At 39.9% G+C, this 18552-nt stretch overlaps 1 protein-coding gene across 3 annotated transcripts in view; it reads left to right on the forward strand.

Moving 5' to 3' along the window:
- DOCK8 (dedicator of cytokinesis 8) overlaps positions 1-3873 on the forward strand; it is a 312866-nt gene extending 308993 nt beyond the window's left edge. For all 3 annotated transcript variants that reach the window (XM_036737707.1, XM_036737708.1, XM_036737709.1), the window contains 2 exons: positions 1626-1796; positions 2731-3873. In XM_036737707.1, coding sequence (XP_036593602.1) covers positions 1626-1796; positions 2731-2791 — 232 coding nt within the window. In that variant the 3' untranslated portion in view covers positions 2792-3873. The remainder of the gene's footprint in view (positions 1-1625; positions 1797-2730) is intronic.
- Positions 3874-18552: the final 14679 nt, after the last annotated feature.

Here is an 18552-nt window from a genome sequence, read left to right on the forward strand (position 1 = left end):
GTATTATGGTGATTCATGAATAGGTTTCATTTCCCCCCTCTCACTGCCCCCTGCCCCTACATACATACAAACACATGATGGTAAGCTCCACATGAGGTGGTAGACTTCTCTTTTCCCATTTAAAGCGGACATTTAGATTAGACAGCCTCTGGGGTCCATTCCAGCTCTCATATTATCCTATTATCTCTGTACCCCCAGTACCTAGTGCAGTGTCTTACACACAGCCATCACTAAATAAATGTTTGATGACTTTAATTGAATCATAAGATCACGGATGTATGTGGAGTCAGAAGAGACTTTAAAGTTCATCTAACCAGATGCCCACATTTTACCGATGAGGAAACTAAAGCACAGACCTACTCGAGATCACTTAAGTATTAAGTGGCAAAGCCAGGATTCGAACCCAGAGTTCTGGCATTTCATCTTGAGCCTTTATAGTTCATATTTAAAGCTGTGAAACTAAGTGATATCCATACTCTTTGCACTGATCTGGATTTAACTGAAGTATTGTTGAGTCATTTTTCAGTTGTGTCTGATCCTTCATAATCCCATTTGGGGTTTTCTTGGCAAAGACACTGCAGTAGTTTTCCATTTCCTTCTCCAGTTTATTTTAGAGACGAGGAAACTGAGGCAAACAGGGCTAAGTGATGTGCCCAGATGTAACAACAATGTTACTTTCAGCTACTGTGGAGGTGTAAGGCTAATAACACCAGCATGCAGGAGGGCTGCTAACATAGGTTCTTTGATCTGCTTTTCTAAAGGAAAGCAACTTTAAGAGGTTAACAGTCTTACTTTTAATTAAACATACATATATCATTCACTTAGTTCAGGGGGAAAAGTGAGCCCCTGAACTTCAGAGCAAATGCAAACAGAAATTACAAACAGAGAAAATAACACAAATCAACAGACAGGCTTCTAACTGCCTGGCCATAGCAATACAGACATAGTTACCAGAGAGAGAGAAAGAGAGAGAGAGACAGACAGAGAGACAGAGCGAGAGAGAGAGAAGCACCAATATCTGGGTTTTCAATGCCAGGGGCTCCTTAATGGCTACCCAGAGTCTCATCTGGCTACATCACATGAACACTCTTCCCATGAATGAGCCCCCAAAGCAAAATGCTAACCTCAGAGTATATATACAGTTTCCAATCAAGGACTCTTGATTCAATCAGAGACTCTTGATTCAAACAAAGGCAAGACTCAATCAAAGGTACTTGATTGCCTTAGTGCTGAGAAGTGCTCCAAAAAAAAAAAACAGCAAAAAGTCCCATTTTGCTTGCCGTTACAGCAGGGTCACGCAACTAGTAAGTGTTTGAGGTCAAATTTGAACTCAGGGCTTCCTGACTGCAGGCCTAGTGCTCTATCCACTGCATCTCCTAGCTATCCCTAAACTGAACTGAGGGAGTCCTAATCAGTAGATTTCTGTCTGTAATTCAACTAATCTGTCGACCACTTTTTGTGAGCTGAACCAAAGCATCCATTTGAGCTCTTCACAAATCTCAGAGCTGCCAGGAACAACATATTTGTGCTTCTGTGATTGTCTTTTTCTCCTGGATTGCCAGGCACTTTCCCACCATGAAGTAACCACACTTCTCTTGATCCATTTGACTGTTTTCTGTGCTCAGGTGTGGTGAGGCAGTGGAGAAAAACAAACGTCTCATTACTTCAGACCAGAGAGAGTATCAACAGGAGCTCAAGAAGAACTACAACAAACTAAAAGAAAACCTCAGGCCCATGATTGAGCGGAAAATCCCTGAGCTTTACAAGCCCATATTCAGAATTCAAAGTGAAAAAAGGTAACGGAGGGACGAGGTGTAAAAATGGTACCTTTATCCATTCTTAATGTTCCATCCAAGATGGCCTACTTGCTAGTGTTCACATGTGAGATTCAATCTCCTACCTCTACCCCTTTAGCCAGGCTGTGCCCCATGCTTGGAATGCATTCCCACCTTGCCATCACCTTTTAGAACCCCCTGGAGTCCTACAAGAATCAGGTCTACTGTTGCTAACCATGGGAGACCTTTCTTGTTCCCTTTAGTTAGTTTCTCCTATCTTAAATTATCATGGATAAGGTAATGGCCCATTGGAGAAGATTAAAGGGAAATAACTGTAACATTAAAAACAAAAGGTAAAAATAGAACTTTGAAAAAAAAATTTTAAGAATCATGTATCTATATTTATCCATTTATATATTGTTCTCAAGTAGACTGTGAAAAGATGATCTTTCATTTTGTCTTTCTAACACCAGCACCTAACATTGTACCTTGCACACAGTAGGCACTTAATAAATGTTTGTCATATTGGACTTTTGGAATAATAAACCTCTCCCTCCCATCCTGGAGATGGCATTAATTCTCCTTTCTGAGTAGCCTAGACCGCGAGAGGGTGTTATAAGCACCATGAAAACAATATAATAGGAAGCTAGAGGATCATAAGTTAGGACAGTGGGATCCACTCTGCATGGAACCTCACCGTGCCCTTCTCTTTGACCCTTGTGGTGCCCTTTTATGCTGGCCTCCAGCCCATGGCCTTCCCTGAGGCCTGTGGTTTTCTGGCACAGCATGAAGTGAGGACAGCCTGCCACACTTAACTCACTGACTTCTCCATGATTAATATACTGCCCTCTCTGGTGGGTGATTCGTGCTTCCTCCTCCCCTTTTTCTTTCAGAGACTGATTGATCTTTCTCACCTCATTTTTGTTTTTTTTTTTTTGTCTCTTCTGAATTTCAGGAACTCTTTCCACAGATCCAGTTTCAGGAAATGTGAAACCCAGTTGTCACAAGGCCCCTAAGTAAAAGCTGCCTTCACTCATACAGACCGAAGCCCGGGAGGCCCAGGAGGAGAACACTCCAATGCTTTGTAAAAAAAAAAAAGAAAGAAAGAAAGAAAAAAAAAAAGACATTCTCCACCACAGCAGCCCACATATGCCCTGGCAGGCAGCCCTCAGAGAGCTGGGAGACCGAATGTACAACACCCAAGGGAGAAGTGGAAATTCTACCACATCTGTCCTGATCTGATTTTGGTGGGTGGGGGAGAATGTGGGAGTGAAAGGACACAGGGGACAGGCTTGGGCTCCTTGTGTATTTATTGAACCATGTTTTTCATAGGATTGTGCAAAACAAGGCATTTGAAAAAAATCCTCATTTCCTGCTGAATGGCCAATCACTGTTTACCCAGAGGGATGACTTCCTCTGGCTTCCCTTTGGGTTTGGTTGGATAACTCTAAATCACCCGAGGCAAGATGGAAAATGTGGCTGGCACTCCTATTTAGAGTAAATTTCACTTCTCTCTCTATGGGGTGGGGTAGAGGGAACTTTTTCAGTAGACATATAGAGAAAAAAACAAATCTCTCATCTGAAGTCTGAAAGTCCTAATGGTCTGTCGTTTGGTGATTAAACTGCTTATTTATGAAATTTGTCCGGAGGTTAACTGTGGATTCATGTAGTTGCACAATTTCATTTTACTTAGTTATTGTTATGATGTTAAGTTAAATTAACATCATGTTATTTAGAGAAATGCATTCTGAGCACTGATTTATAGAAAATATACGGTACTCAGTAGTACACTTGAGAAATGGGTAGCCCACAGACCAACATTCACTCAAAACAATTTACCCCGTACGCCTTTCCCTTTTTTGGTTTTCTCTTTGGGACCACATTTTATGTTCTGCTCTAGCTCCCAGTTTAGGGAAACGTTCCTCCTCGCATGGTATATTTACATCTATGCTGTAAAGGCTGAAGCTCTCGGTTCTGCTGGCTTCTGACAGTTTTTTTTTTTAGGTGAATGAGAACAAAGTTATGATAAAAGATTTAAATTATATATTTTTAAGTGACTGTCTTGAATTGTTATCATAAATGTAACCAGAGTTCTTGGTATTTTTTATTTAAAAATACAACTCTGATTTTCACTGTATAAGTGGTATTTTGTCATCTTTTCAATTCTCTAAAGTACTCAGAGAAGAGGATATTATGGAAATAGACATATGGCTTTCCTCCTATATACTTTCTTTTTGGTCATAGGTGTTTGTAAACCTGTCATAGTGGATGGAGTTAGAAAGACTTGAGTTTGAATTCTGCCTTGAACACACACAGTTTGTGTGATCCTAGCAAATCACTTCACCTCTCAGGGCCTTAGGTTGTACTTAAAGACTACAGTCCTGCTGTAAATGCACCTTATGTGTTCCCGGAAGTCATTTTGCTATGTAAAATCATGCAATAAAAACTGCAAGGCTTATGGTGAAAATGGAGTTGGAGGTACAAAATTTTCAGCTATAGACATTGATTTTCGTGGCACTCTCTGCAATGGTCCACAAGGTGGATTCCTTTATGCCTATTGCTTGGGAGAGATCACATCTTCTCTCATTTCTTTCAAAACTTTATTATTTCAAGCTTCTCAATATCTAAATTGCATTCACTGCTTGGCATTTTTTAAATAAGGATGCTTTAAGATGTTTGGGATTTTGAACAGGTGGTCTTTTATATAGGAAAGTTCACAAAAAGGGGAGAGGAAATAGCAAAACACAACATCGTAGTAATACATGTAGTGAACTGAGGCAGCTGGCAGATGTTTGAAATGGGTGCATGTGTGAATTTTGTGTATTCCTCCGTGGCTCTCTTCAGTCGGGTCCAGTTTTTTGCATTCATGTAATGTTTCTCATCTATGAAACCATAGATAAGCAAACATGAAATTTGCATTATGCTCAAATAGTTCCTTAATAAATCAATCATTTTGGAACAAGTTTGCATTTTCGAAACAAATGTTAAGGCAGAATTGACTGCATAAACTGGAAAATAATGACTGATAGAAGGAGTTCCTTCCCTTTACCAATGATCGAGTAACAGTTTAGGATAAAAAAGGATGGGCTCATGGAAGACTTTCAGTGTAGGTATTCTAGAGGACATTTTATTTATACTGTATGCAAGTAGAGACATATATAATATAATATGTATATATATAAACCATAAATATATGCAGTTATATGTGTGGATATATATGTATAAATCCATTCATCTATACATGCATCCCTACATTTAGTGATTGGAATGATTACATTCTTTAGGACAATAGAATTTAGAATCTTTAGAATCGATTCCCATTGGAATTGGAATATGACTTCGAGATTCAACCCATACCTGAAGTATGAATCCTCGCTCTAACATCCCTGACCACCAGCCTGACATCCCTCACTGGAAGACAGACTTCTGTTAACAAAAAGCTCATTATCTCCCAAGTTAGCCCAGTCTCTTTTTTAGGGCGATGTAAGACAGTCTATTCCTATATTGGGGCAAAATCTTCTTCCCTTACATACAGACATCAAAGTTTCTCTACTGGAGGACCGAACAAAACAAATCATTTCCCTCTGTCTCAGATAATTGGTGCTTTTATCCCTTTAAACACCAACAGATAAGAAATATAATTTCAATCTTTTGATATAGCTATCTTTCTAAAATAGATTTTATGCTTCCCTGTCTTCTAAAGCAAGGAAGCATCATACTAAGCATATTGGAATTTTTCCTTGATGCTAATGGACTTTCCCAAGATCATAGGGGCAAAGCTGGGATTTGAACTCAGATTTTCCTCTTTCCACTGTGCTGTGCCTTTGATTGTCATCACAAGAGCTTGTAAAACGATCTTCAGCAATTGTTCTGTCACCCCCATTCCCAAAATTGTCCTTGCCACTACCTTTAAGAATTTCAGGAAAACAAAATTGCCTTGGTTGGGTTTTTAGCACCCAACGTTTCTTTAAACTCTACTGCACTGATCTGTACAGTAGTACTCACAGGGCATTATCCCACAGACACATTCAGGGTCACTACTCCATTTGGGCGTTCCTGGACCCATTCAGAATCTCCCCCCTTGCCCTTATCCTAATTATTTGCACTTTTACATCCCCCATCACTGTTTTCTTCATATACCCATAAAAGGCAGCTCATTTTAAAAGATATCCAGTTGAGAAACCCCAGTGGTAAGTGGTTCCTTAGATTACAATAATACTTCCAAACAGAGGGATTTTCAATCCTATAGAGATGACTGTGTTCCCAGCAGCTGTCAGTGTTGCCCTAATCTGATCTGTTCCACACTGCCCAGGGCTATTTTTTTTTTTTGGTCTCTGCACCCACTCTAGAATAAATTCCAGGAAAATCTCTAAAGGGAACAGAGTGTATGAAGGTACTCAATATGTAATATGGATACTAGGCATGACACAGCTTTTTATTTCCTTGAAACCAGGAAAGCCATGACATAAAGAACCTACAGGAGCCCATGAAAACATACAACATAAAATATCAAAGAACCATCACTCTCAGTACACCTCTCCAAAAGGTGAATATCGTTATGTCTGCTCATTTCCCATTCATCCCAGACCCCACCAGTGTCTTCGTAACTCACAGCAAATATCGTGGAGGAGCAGCAAGGTCCAGATCTGGCCAGCCTTAGTCCTTCAAGTCTAGGTCAGTGTCTGTTTGTGGTCCTCCTTCTCCTCCAAGAACCACTGTTTCACTTCACCCCAATTGCTCTGCCTTCCCCCCTCAAAAAAAAAAAAAGCACTATTAAGGAAATCTAGGTAGCTGGAATCCAGCTGTCAAACTCAGGAATTCTCAAATTTAGAATTGTCTCTCCTGATTTGAAAATGTCCATTTCCTAGGATCACTAGTCACTGATCCGTGTTTAGAAAAGGAAAGAGAAAGGCAGATAAAGGCAGCTTGGAACTGAGAAGTCCAAGAAATCCCAGTTTCAGCATCACCTGGGCAAAGCACATGCCATGTACTTTTACTATAAGTCACCAGTGATATGGGGGTGGAGTGAGGAAGGGAGAAATCCCCTCCCCCACCCTTGCTATACTCTAGGATGGAAATTTAAGGAAGAGAAAGTTCCAAACAAGGTTCCAAACGGGTCACTTCACAAATCACTCTTGTAGACCAGAGAGGAGAGCGGCTCCTCCAATGAGAATCCATCCTACGGAGCTTTAGTCAACTCCTCAGGACATAGCTTAATCACCAGAAAGGAATTATCCGAGATCGGTGTGTCCCTCCATCCGATAACTAGGCTGAATGTCCCCCAGGGGCCCAGGACATATCCACACTTTGTAATCTTAGCAAGTTGATCCAGGGGAGCAAGGGGACTAAGACTGATGAAAGCTTCTCCTGACCAACCCCATTAGAGCCTAAGGAGCCAGGTATTACAGTGAAGAGAGCACTGGACCTGGAGTCAGAAAGACCTGAGTTCAGATCCAGCCTGTGGCATCAGACACTAGCTGTACGACCCTGGGCAAGTCACTTAACCACTGTTTGCCTCCCAGTTTCCCCATCTAGCGCCCGACTCCCAGGGTTGATGTGAGGATCAAATACTATTTGTGAAGTGCTTTACAAACCTTTAAAGTACTAGATAAATGATATCATTCTTGTTACGCTGTTGCTTCTGTTGCTTAGTCGATTAATCACATCTGACTCTTCATGACCCCATCTGGGGTTTTCTTGACAAAGTGACTGAAATCGTTTGCCCTTTCCTTCTCCAGCTCATTTTACAGGTGAGGAAACGGAGACTAACAGGGTTAAATGACTTGCCCAAGGTCACACAGCTAGTAAATATCTGAGACCGGATTTAAACTCAGGTCTTCCTGACTCCAGGACCAGTTCTCTATCCCCTGTGCCACCCAGCTGCCTCTGTTATTATTGTGTACAAAGTAGAACTTATTATCTAAAGTTATCAAGTTGTTTTAAGTCACTGAAATATCATTTTTTTTTTTACAAAATAGAGGAAAAGGTGTTAAAACCAATTTAGAAATGTTCTTTTGTTAGAAATATCTAGTGTCCACAGAGAGATTGAATCCCAGTGATCCAGAGTGACTTACTTTGTAAGGACATTTACAGTAGCAGCCAATTCCTCCTGGGAGGAAAATTTGCCAGCTCACTTCCCTTAGGCAGTACCAAAGAGCCATCCAAAAGGAATGACTTTCACTCGCTGTAGACTTTACCTAGATTTGAACTATGATGAAGAATGAAAAGCTTTAGTCTCCTCCAGTCCAGTCCAGTCCTTATCCTTTCAGCCATCCTTCCCTATCCTCATTCCCTTTCAGACGAGTCTGAATCAGCTCACTTACAGGACCCAAACCTGAGTTGGCCTATAATTTTTCAGTCTTGGAAATGTAACCTGATTAAAAATGAAAAGCCTTGTCTTTCTCTTGTAGCACAATGCAGCCCTGTCTAGAAGCATCTGGATAACGAACTACATTTCATAACTCCGAAGTAATTGATGTGGACAATACTACTTTATGGGACGTTGTCTTTTTTCAGTAGCCTTGTTTTGGAGAAAGCAATCACTGTTTGGTCGTAGGTCTGGGGCGTCATTTTGACATCTACCTGTGCTTTATCCATACGGAAAGGCAATATGGATTGACCGCTGGTGTGGAAGTCATAAGGAAGATTTTTGAGAAGCAATCCTGATGCTTACTAGTTGTGTGACCCTGGACGAATGACCTGACCTCCCTTTTCTCACTTGAAAAATGAGGAAAATAAAGTACAAACCGCCTCATAGGGTTGTTGTGAGGAAGGCACCTTGCAGAGCCCCATGAAAAATGAGTTATTATTTTCCCTCTGTTCTGAAACATTGGAAATCAGGAGCATTTGGCACCAGGAAGTGCTTTTTTGTTTTGTTATTTTTGGTCTAGACTAGTGATTTCATTAGAGTAAGGAACTCTCAAGGAGGAAACTCTTCCCATCAATACAGATCAACGATTGTTCTGTAACTTGGAGAGGATAGCATGGTATGGGGAAAACACAGGCTTTAGCGTCAGAAGACCAGGGTGCAAATTCTGCTTCTGACCTTTACCTATGTAACTTTGTGTGAGTCAGTTAATTTCCTTGGACCTCAGTTTCCTTATCTGTTAAAATGAGAGGGTTAGAAGAGATGGTTTCCCACAGCCCTTCCAACTTGAAATCTGCGATCCTATAATTGGAATCTCAAAGAGCTGCCTGGGGCACTGAGAAATTAAGTGACTTGTCCAAGGTCACACTGCCAGTATCTACCAGAGGCAGGCTTTGAACTCTTTATCCACTCTATTTCACTGCCTCCTATCATTAGGTTTTAATGAGAGTCGATGGGAAAATTTATTTTTTCCCATGTAAGGTTTCCTCTGTGGAATGATCAAACACACTGAAAAAAAAAAACAGGGATTGATAAACAAGACCAGGCCAAGAGCAGGGCACTCAGTTATCTCGTGACTCCAAACAGTATCCTACGGTGTTCCATAGAAGCACACGTCTTCCTTCATTCGAAGGTCATTAGAACAAAACTCAGACAACTTCAGCAAACCAAAGCCTATTATCAAGGTGTGGAAAAGTTCCAAGATTGTAAGCTATACTCAGAAGTCTAATCAGAAAAAGATAGGCATTGCCTGACTCTACAGAGAGCAGTGCTTTCTAGAGACCCTCGTCTTAGCAAACCTTTCATCAGACTGAAAGCTTTGTTCACATCCCATAAACACTTTTAAAAAGTTAACCTCAAAATACAACCAAGGTGTTCACCATATTCTTTTGTGTAAGGGGTTATGCTTGTGAGCATGAAACCAGCACAATTAACACACATGTATTAAGAGCTTATTATGTGCCAGCTCTAGCCTAGGAGACAGAAGGTCTGAGTTTTAGTTCTGGTTTCTGAGGCAGCGAGGTGGCTAGATAGGTGGATAGAATACCAGGCCTGAAGTCAGGGAGACTAGCTTCAGATACTTACTAGCTATGTGACCCTGGGCAAGTCACTTAACCCTGTTTTCCTCAGTTTCCTCACCTGTAAAATGAGCTAGAGAAGGAAATGGCAAACCACTCCAGTAACTTTGCCAAGAAAACAGTTGGACACGAAACAACTTAATAATAACAAACAGTGTGACCCACAATAGGTCATTGAAATCCCTGGGTTTCAATTTCCCCACGTATAAAACCAAGGGATTAAACCAGATAACCTCTTAAGTATCTTTCTATCTCAACTAGTCATATGAACTTTTAATGGGGGGGGGGGGCAGAGGAGGCATGTCCTTCAATAAAAGACAAACTTATTTTTATAGAAAAAAGCAAGGAATTGGGAGCTTGTGGTCTTGAATTACTAAATTATAGGCCCAGCTCCTTCATTTACTTCAAGGCTCAGCTGAGATGCCACTATCTACATGAAGTCATTACAATTCTCCTCAGGTGCACTTCTTCCCAAATTACCTTGTATCTGTCTTGTATAAATGTTGCCTCTCCCTCTCTCCCCCTAAACTGTAAGCTCCTTGAGGGCAGGAATTATTTCAATTTTGGCCTTGCGTCCCCAGAGCCTACGATAGTGCTTGGCACACAATTGGCATTTAAGAAATGCTTGTTAATTAATAGGATGATTCGTCATGTGGTCTTGAGTAGATCTCTCAGCCTCTATGGGACTCAGTTTCCTTAACCATAAAATAAGAAATTCAAATAAATGATCTCCGAAGTCCCTTTTAGCTCTGCTGTTCCTGGTACTCACTTTTCAAGACCTCAGGTGGGTAAATTTGGTCAAATTTTTTGTTATAAAATTGTTACTCCTCCAAAAAAGAAAAGGAAATGGATTTTTACTTTCCTATAGTTCAAAGAAGCATTTGCCATAGAAAAGAAAGGAAGAAATGGAGAAAAATAAAAACCAATAAAGTGTCCCAGATCCGGGAAGATCAGTAGACCCTCATGCCACATATCTACTGTTGGCGACAAGACCACAATCAGGGGAAGGGAGCCGGGCAAGACAGGCCACTGGCTTCATAGGAGGGACGTTCTGGATCTGTTTTGCATGGGATGAACAGCCAGTTGGTGTTGTTTGATTAGAGTCAAACAGTGAAAGCCCCAAGGAAGAAGGTGAAAAGTGAACTGAACTAAGAGGATCCTACAGGAAAGATCCCACCAATCAGGTTTCCTCCCTTTTATTTGGCTGTTATTCTCTCCTGTGGAACCTGTTTCTAGCTCATTCCTCTGGAAGGCAAATATGTGAATTCCGACAGCCCACGTGCACCTCAAGGAGCCTGTCAGGGCTCCCTGAGGGTGTGTCTCTAGGTATTAAAGCACACAACCTTTCCACTTGAAACAAAGCCACAGGGTGGCAATTTTCCCAGTTAATGATATGGAAGAGAACACTTGGCAGCCATGATAGGCCTGCCATAATTAAATTGAGGTTGCTCGCTTCAGAAGTTGGGGAGTGTGCCTGCAGTCTGGAGCTCACTACTGCTGCTCCAACTTGGTAGCACAGGCTTTTGATTTCTCTGCATAGATATTAAGTAGTGGAGTATGAAATGGTGTCAGAGAAGATTCCCCTGTAATGGGGCCCAGCCATTGACTAATACATACTGTGAACTGAGAGGAACTAAGTGCCCTTTCAGTTCACCTAGAATGTTCTAAGTCAAGGTATTAATTATAGGATTTAGGGCTAGAAGGGACCTTAGCTATCATGTATCCCAACCCCCAATTTACAGAGAGGTAAACAGAGGCCCAGTGATTTGCCCAGTCGCCTCAAACTAGACCTTTTTCTCAAAAGCCAGCACTCTTCCCATGATGCCTCCTCTTAAGTAGGGGAATCTTAAGTGTTAGGGATAAAGAGAAAATTATTCAAACTAGGTCAAACCCATCACTGATGGCTTAAAACTTTATCAATGGATAAGTGATTAGGAAACTGAAGAGTCCATCTTCATTTTTTTACCTGTTTCCAGATTTTTTGTTTGCATTATGGATAAATGAAAGGATAGTTCATAGATTTCCCTTTGGAGTATCAAATTGAAAAAATGGTGGTGCTGGTTTTAATCATACACCCAAAGATAACAAGAAACATCCTATCTTGGGAAGCCAGGTCATCTCACCTTATACTACTTGTGATAAGCGTAGGCAAACAGATCACCAGGAAGATAATTATAGCCTCTGCACCAATATCCATTGCAGAGGAAAATCTGGAGAAATGGACAAAATTCCTCTTTTGCAGCCCAGGGCCCTTTTCAGACATGGTGCCACACCCCACTCCACCACTCATCCAGGTTGAACAGATGTTTGGGGTCAGTACCTACTAAAAACTATAGATTATGAGCCTCCATGAAGAGCTCTCTTTTACCATGCCAACCAGAAAACACATTAGTACAAAGCAAAAGAGGCTTAATTAAGCAGCATAGAAAAATAAGTCACAAGGGAATTCCAACTTATCCTCATAGCGGCATACTTTCCTGGAAGCTTCCACACCACTGTGGGAATATATATGGCCAGGGAGTACATATACAAAGGAGGCCCCCCTGGAGAAAGCACAGCTTGGAGGAGCCCACATGAAGAAAACACACAAAGAGAACAACATGACCAGGATGACACATTTAGGAGACGGCCCATATAGGGGACAACATATATACAGAAAACGCAAATGAAGAGAAATAACCCAGAGGCAAGGTGACTCACTTTCCTGCACTCCCACTTAGAACTTTCTCTGCCTCTGATACAACTGATTGTTCCTCATAGAGCTGCCAATGACACGTGCTGGTCTAGCAGGCTGTAAGCTGCTTTCTCCACGACTTTAAACTGCCAGGGTCCTCTTCTGCTATTTTCTCTCTCTTGTACCGCCGCCTGTTAGCGCCTCTGACGAGCTCATCCAGCAGGATCCTGAGGGTCAAAGGAGATAACCGAAGTAAATCACTCTGCAAAACTTAAAGATCTATGTAAATGTCATTTATTATTGCTGTTGCTTTGTTAGCCTATAGTCACCCCTGGTAACTCTGGTCTGGTGATGGCTTCATTCCCTGAGCCTTCTTTGGCACTCCTGCCGAGCTCAAGGAATATGCTAGATCAATTCAGGGGTTTGCTAGTAAATATTTAACAAGGTGGGGGGAATGTATAGATACATTTTAAATTTTAACCTATATTATTTTTGTTGTTCAGTCGTTTCAGTCATGTCTGACTCTTCATGACTTCATTTGGAGTTTTCTTGGCAAAGATACTGGAGAGGGTTGCCATTTCTTTCTCCAGCTCATTTTACAGATGAAGAAACTGAGGCAAACAAGGTTAAGTGACTTGCCTAGGGTCACACAGTTAGTATCTGAGTTCAGATTTGAATTCAGATCTTCTAGACTTCCTTACCAGGCTTTATCCGCTGCACCACGTAGCTGCCTAATTTGTTTTATTAACACTTTATTAGGTCTAGACAATCAATGAAACAATAAATCAAGCCCGGATTTGCATCTGGTTTCTGAGATGTAAATGCTTCCACTGAAAACTTAACAATCAGTTGTAAGTTGGTTTGGACTGTGTTCAGCACACCTTTGATCTTGTCCCTGCTAGGACTCTGCCCCTGTCATTTGCTTATTAACCACTGAATTGGATGGTCTCCTTAGGGGACAGAGTATCAGCTCTTTTGTGATTCAGAGCTAATCAGCCAAAGAAGTTCTTTAGGCATTAACTGTCTTTTTTTTTTTTCTGTTTTAGCTGCCACTCTTTGGATTCAATCTACTCTCTGTTAGCCTGAGAAATAATTTTTAATTTTTAATTCCCATACAATTTACCCCAGGAATGTAATAGGGTTACTGATTTTTGTTCTGCTTTTTCTATTAGCAACAAAATTTCTATTCTTCCCCTATGATAATACCAAATAAATACGCATATTGAAACTGATCATATCATAGAAAGGTGAAACCAGGTGAGGAGAGCAAAAAATGTATTAGAAAACAAAGTTCAAAGTGACCAAAAGTGGGCAGACTATTCAGAATCCTCACGCCTTTATATCAGGAACATTTTCTTTAAGGACAGAATTAGACTATGGGTACACAATGTCATGTAAACAGTCAGATTCCTTCACTGTTGATACATTTTGCTTAACTGTTTTCCTTTCTTACAAAGAAGAGTTCTATGAGGATTTTTATTAATGTCTTTTTTAAAACTTTATTCATTTTCTAACATACATTCTCTCTCTGACCCACCCCGAAGCACACCTTTGAACTTTTTTTTTAAATAAAGAAAAACAGTCAAGCAAAAATAATGGACCAGGTGGCTTTGTGTTGTAACAAATGCAACATTTACTTTCATAGACCCCCATGTCTCTACTCAGGGAAAAGAAAGGTGTTTCACTTGTACACCAGGACTAAGGCCAGACATTGCAATCAATCTGAATTTGGCTGCCACCTCGTGTTGTTGTGTCCACATAATTAGAGTCATTATATGTATTGTTCTCTTGGTTCTATATACTTTGATCTGGATTGCAGTGCTGGACCTGGAATCAGGAAGCTAAGATCAAACACTGCCTCAGACATTTATTAACTGTGTCACCCTGTCCATTAACCTTTTTTTGGCCTCAGTTTCCTCATCTGTAAAATGGGGGGGGGGCAGGAGGGGGAGGATTGGTGCCCCTGCTTTCCAGGGTTGTTATGAAGATCAAAAGAGACAATATTTGCAAAGCACTTTGCCAGTCTTAAAAGTACTATATAACTGTTGTGATTATGTTTCCCCATTGTTTTTCTGAAGTCCTCATATTCATAGTTGGTACAGTAATATTTCATTCCTCTGCCTTTTCTCCTTCTTCTAAAGGAGCATCAGAAAATACTAGAAATTGCAAGCACCAAGCAGCATCACACACACACACACACACACACACACACACACACACACACACACACAAATTGACTATATCTTAATGGAAAGGAAATGGCTGGTTACTGATGTGGGAGCTCTTTTAAAATCAACTGTTTCTGGTAAGACCAAATGGGAAGAGCAAAGGTACAAATCAGCACCAAATTAGAAAGATAAAAATGAAATCATACTATATTCAAAGTCAACAGCTCCACCCTGAACTATTGAAACAAAAACAACTCTGAAAAATGGGAAATGGACATAAGTAAAGACATCGATCTTGATTATTGCCATTATTTAGAAAGGTTTAACCAACGTAAAACAGTCACTATAACTGACAAGCTCAAAAACCTCAGAAACCATTTAGGTCACAAGCAATTGGTCACTTTCTCAAGTAGGGAGACGTGACCACCAAAAGTAACATGGATTTAAAAATACAGGATTATTTGCAAAATATTTCAGAAGCCAATGACATAAGATAATAAGCAGCATCATTTTACAAAACAGCGTAAATCAATGGAAGGGAAAACAAGACTGAAGAAAGCTTGGCATGAGATGTAGCCAAGCCGGATCATTCTGAGAACATTTATAGACTAAAGAGGAAGAGGAGCAAGTAGATATGGGAAATGGAATATTTGTCACCTTTTCTAAAGCAATCTAGTGGAATCACCATACTTGGGCTCTACTGCCTCAATACACAATGTGTTATATGAGGAAGTGGAAATGGCAATTAAGATAAAGGAAGTAAAAACAGCTGGATCTAATTGAATACATACAGAAGAAATCTATGCTAGAGAAGATATGATTTTAATGACATTTAAATATGAATGTTCAAGATATCTCAAAATGGGTCATTGTTCTGTTATTCTAAAACAACAGAAATTATTATCGATGGTACTCAAATACTCAATAGAATCTGTTAGCTCTTCACTGTGGGTGTTCTCTCTGATGATGGAGATAGCAACTCAAACATGTCCCCTCCAGTGATTCCACAATCCATACGTATAACCCATCCAGCGTGACCCTTGTCCGGTTCTTCTCATATCACTGGGGGGAACCACTCAAGGTGCTGGGGTCCTTTCTCACTTTTCCCTAACATCTCCAGTGGAGCATATGGGCTGTCTGTCTGTTATGCCTTGCTCTTACCATATTACTAACCCATCTTCCTAAGTCATTCATTTCTTTGATCACAGACTTTGTGTCAGTTCCCCATTGTCCCCTTATTTGTTATGTGTTGTACCCTACTCACAAACACCACATACCTCTCCGCTGCTATCCAGGGCTTCTTAACCTTTTTCTACTTGTGATGCACAGTGAAGCAATACTTATTTTTACTTATTGGGAAACTGAACTGTTCCATCACTTCTTAGTCATATATTAATCCTGAAAATATATGACATTTTTTTTTGGAGGGAGGAAGGCCTGGCAATTGGGGTTAAGTGACTTGCCCAAGGTCACACAGCTAGTAAGTACATCAAGTATCTGAGGCCGCGTTTGAACTAGGTCCTCCTGATTCCAGGGCCGGTGCTCTACTCACTGCGCCACCTAGCTGCCCCAAAATAAGACATTTCCAGGAGAAGTCTGGTGTCATAAAAGAAGCTTTGCAAGTTCCTGAAAGCAACCCAGATCATCCTTCTCACATTTAATTGTGGGGCTAACTCACAGTCCAATTGCACTTTCTCTACACTGATGGTAACTTCATTTAGACAATAAGCATTCTTTATCCATGAGGTTTTTCCCACGTGGAAAATTCATTTGAATAGTGATAGATCCCCTCTTGGAGGTTCCATATTGTTCCTTGGCTTAATACAACTACCGTAACTTCATAATTCTAAGCAGAAGCATGCAGTGCTTCTTAAACTATGGGTCACTGAAGTGCTGAGGAGGTTGTGAGTGGAAAAAGCTTAAGAAGCTCCGATAAGGACTTCACTATCCATAGTGAGTTGTTTCTCAAACTTCCAAATTGCCTTTTTCCCAAAATACTAGAAAATTCGCTTATATAACTATTTAAAAAAAGATGACTTAGACATCAGCAACTGCAAACCTATATGCCTTTTGCATCTGTAGAAAATCTGAGTTTTATCTATGCATAGCATCAACAGTATTGATGAAAATATGAAAAGAGGTAAGAATGGCTTTTGTGGGTGATTTTCTGTTTGTTTATATCTTTTTTATTCTGAATTAAAATATCAAATGAGATGGTAATTTCTAATTGCAAAACAAAACAGATAAAAAGATTACAAATGTAGCTACAAGTCTGTGGCAGATGTAACTTGGTTTTCCTTCCAAGTATATGACAAATTCAACATATTACTTTCATTATCTTTCTGTTCTCTTTTGTGTGTTTTTAAAAATGCTTCAATGGCACTCTCTTGTCTTTTCTCTATTTTTTTTGGAAGGAGGAGGCAAGGCAATCAGGGTTAAGTAACTTGTCCAAAGTCACACAACTAGTAAGTGCCAAGTGTTTGAGGTCATATTTGAATTCAGGTCCTCCTGACTCCAGGGCAGCACTCTCTTTTCATTTTGATAACCCTATCACTATCCCTCCCCTCCCAACTTCCACCCCAACTACTCTCCTAAGTGAATAAAAGAAAAACGAGATCCTTCTATCAAATATCCATAGCCAACGAAAGAAATCCCCATGTCAGCAATGCTCAAAAATATATCTCTCTTCACTATTAAGAGGCGGATGATATGTTTCAACATTGGTCCTGTGGAAATATGATTGATTATAGTATTGATCATAGTTCTTAAGTCTTTCTTAGTTGTTTTCTTTACAATGTTGTGGTTATTGTATAACTTGTTCCCCTGGTTCTGCTCAATTCACTGTTTCAGTTCATGCAATTCTTCTCAGGTGTGTCTGAAGCCTCCTTTTAGTTGTTTCTTATGGCATGAGAATATTCCATTACTTTTATATACCATAATTTGTTTCACCATTCCTCAAATTATGGTCACCCACTTAGTATCCAGTTCTTTGTTATTCCAAAAAGAGCCACCACAAATGTTTTTGGATACATGGATCTTTTTTTTCCCTTTCATCTTTTTCACCTTTCATCTGTTAGAAGTGGGTCGCAGGGTACAAACATTTCGATAACTTTTTTGATTATCATTCCAAGTTGCTTCCCAGAAAGGCTAGACACTTCACAACTTCATCAACAGTATATGAGTGTGCCTGTTTCCCCTAGCCCCTCCAATAATTGTCATTCTCCTTTTTTGTCATTTTTGCTAATTAGACAGATGAAAGGTGGAAACTCAAGGTTGTTTTAATTTACATTTTTCTAATAATTAGTGATTTGGAGCATTTTTTCATGTCTGTTAATAGCTTAGATAATCTTCTGAGTACTACCTGTTCAAATCCTTTGATACTTTATCTATAGTGGAACAGCTCTTATTCCTATATACTTATATCAGTTTCCCACATATCTTAGTTATCAGAGAAATTTACTAAAAATATTTTTCCCATTTAACTTTTTCTTCTAAGTTTAACTGCACTGATTTTGTTTGTGCAAAAACTTTACAATTTTATGCAATCAAAATTATCCATTTTATCTTCTGAGGGCTTCCCCTTCTCATAGTTGTGATGTATATTCCCTTCCATGCTCTTTTAATTTGTTTATGATGTGACCTTTTATAACTAGGTCATGTATTTATTTGTAACTTATCTTTTTTAAAAATAAATTTATTTTTTCTTTTTAGTTTACAACACTCAGTTCCACAAGTTTTGGGGTTCCAGATTTCTTCTCCTCCCACTCCTCTCCCCAACCCCCTAAGATGGCATGTAATCCAATGTAGGTTCTACATATACCTTCACATTGAACTTATTTACATAATAGTCCAGTTGTAATGAAGAATTATAACCAAAGGAATGAATCATGAGAAAGGAGAAATGAAACCAAAAAAGAAGGAAAAAGAAAACAAAGAGAAAGAGGAAAAGTTTGCCTCAATCTGCATTCAGACTCTATAATTCTTTCTCTGG

The sequence above is a fragment of the Trichosurus vulpecula genome, chromosome 9 (assembly GCF_011100635.1).
Source record: "Trichosurus vulpecula isolate mTriVul1 chromosome 9, mTriVul1.pri, whole genome shotgun sequence".
NCBI lineage: Eukaryota > Metazoa > Chordata > Mammalia > Diprotodontia > Phalangeridae > Trichosurus > Trichosurus vulpecula.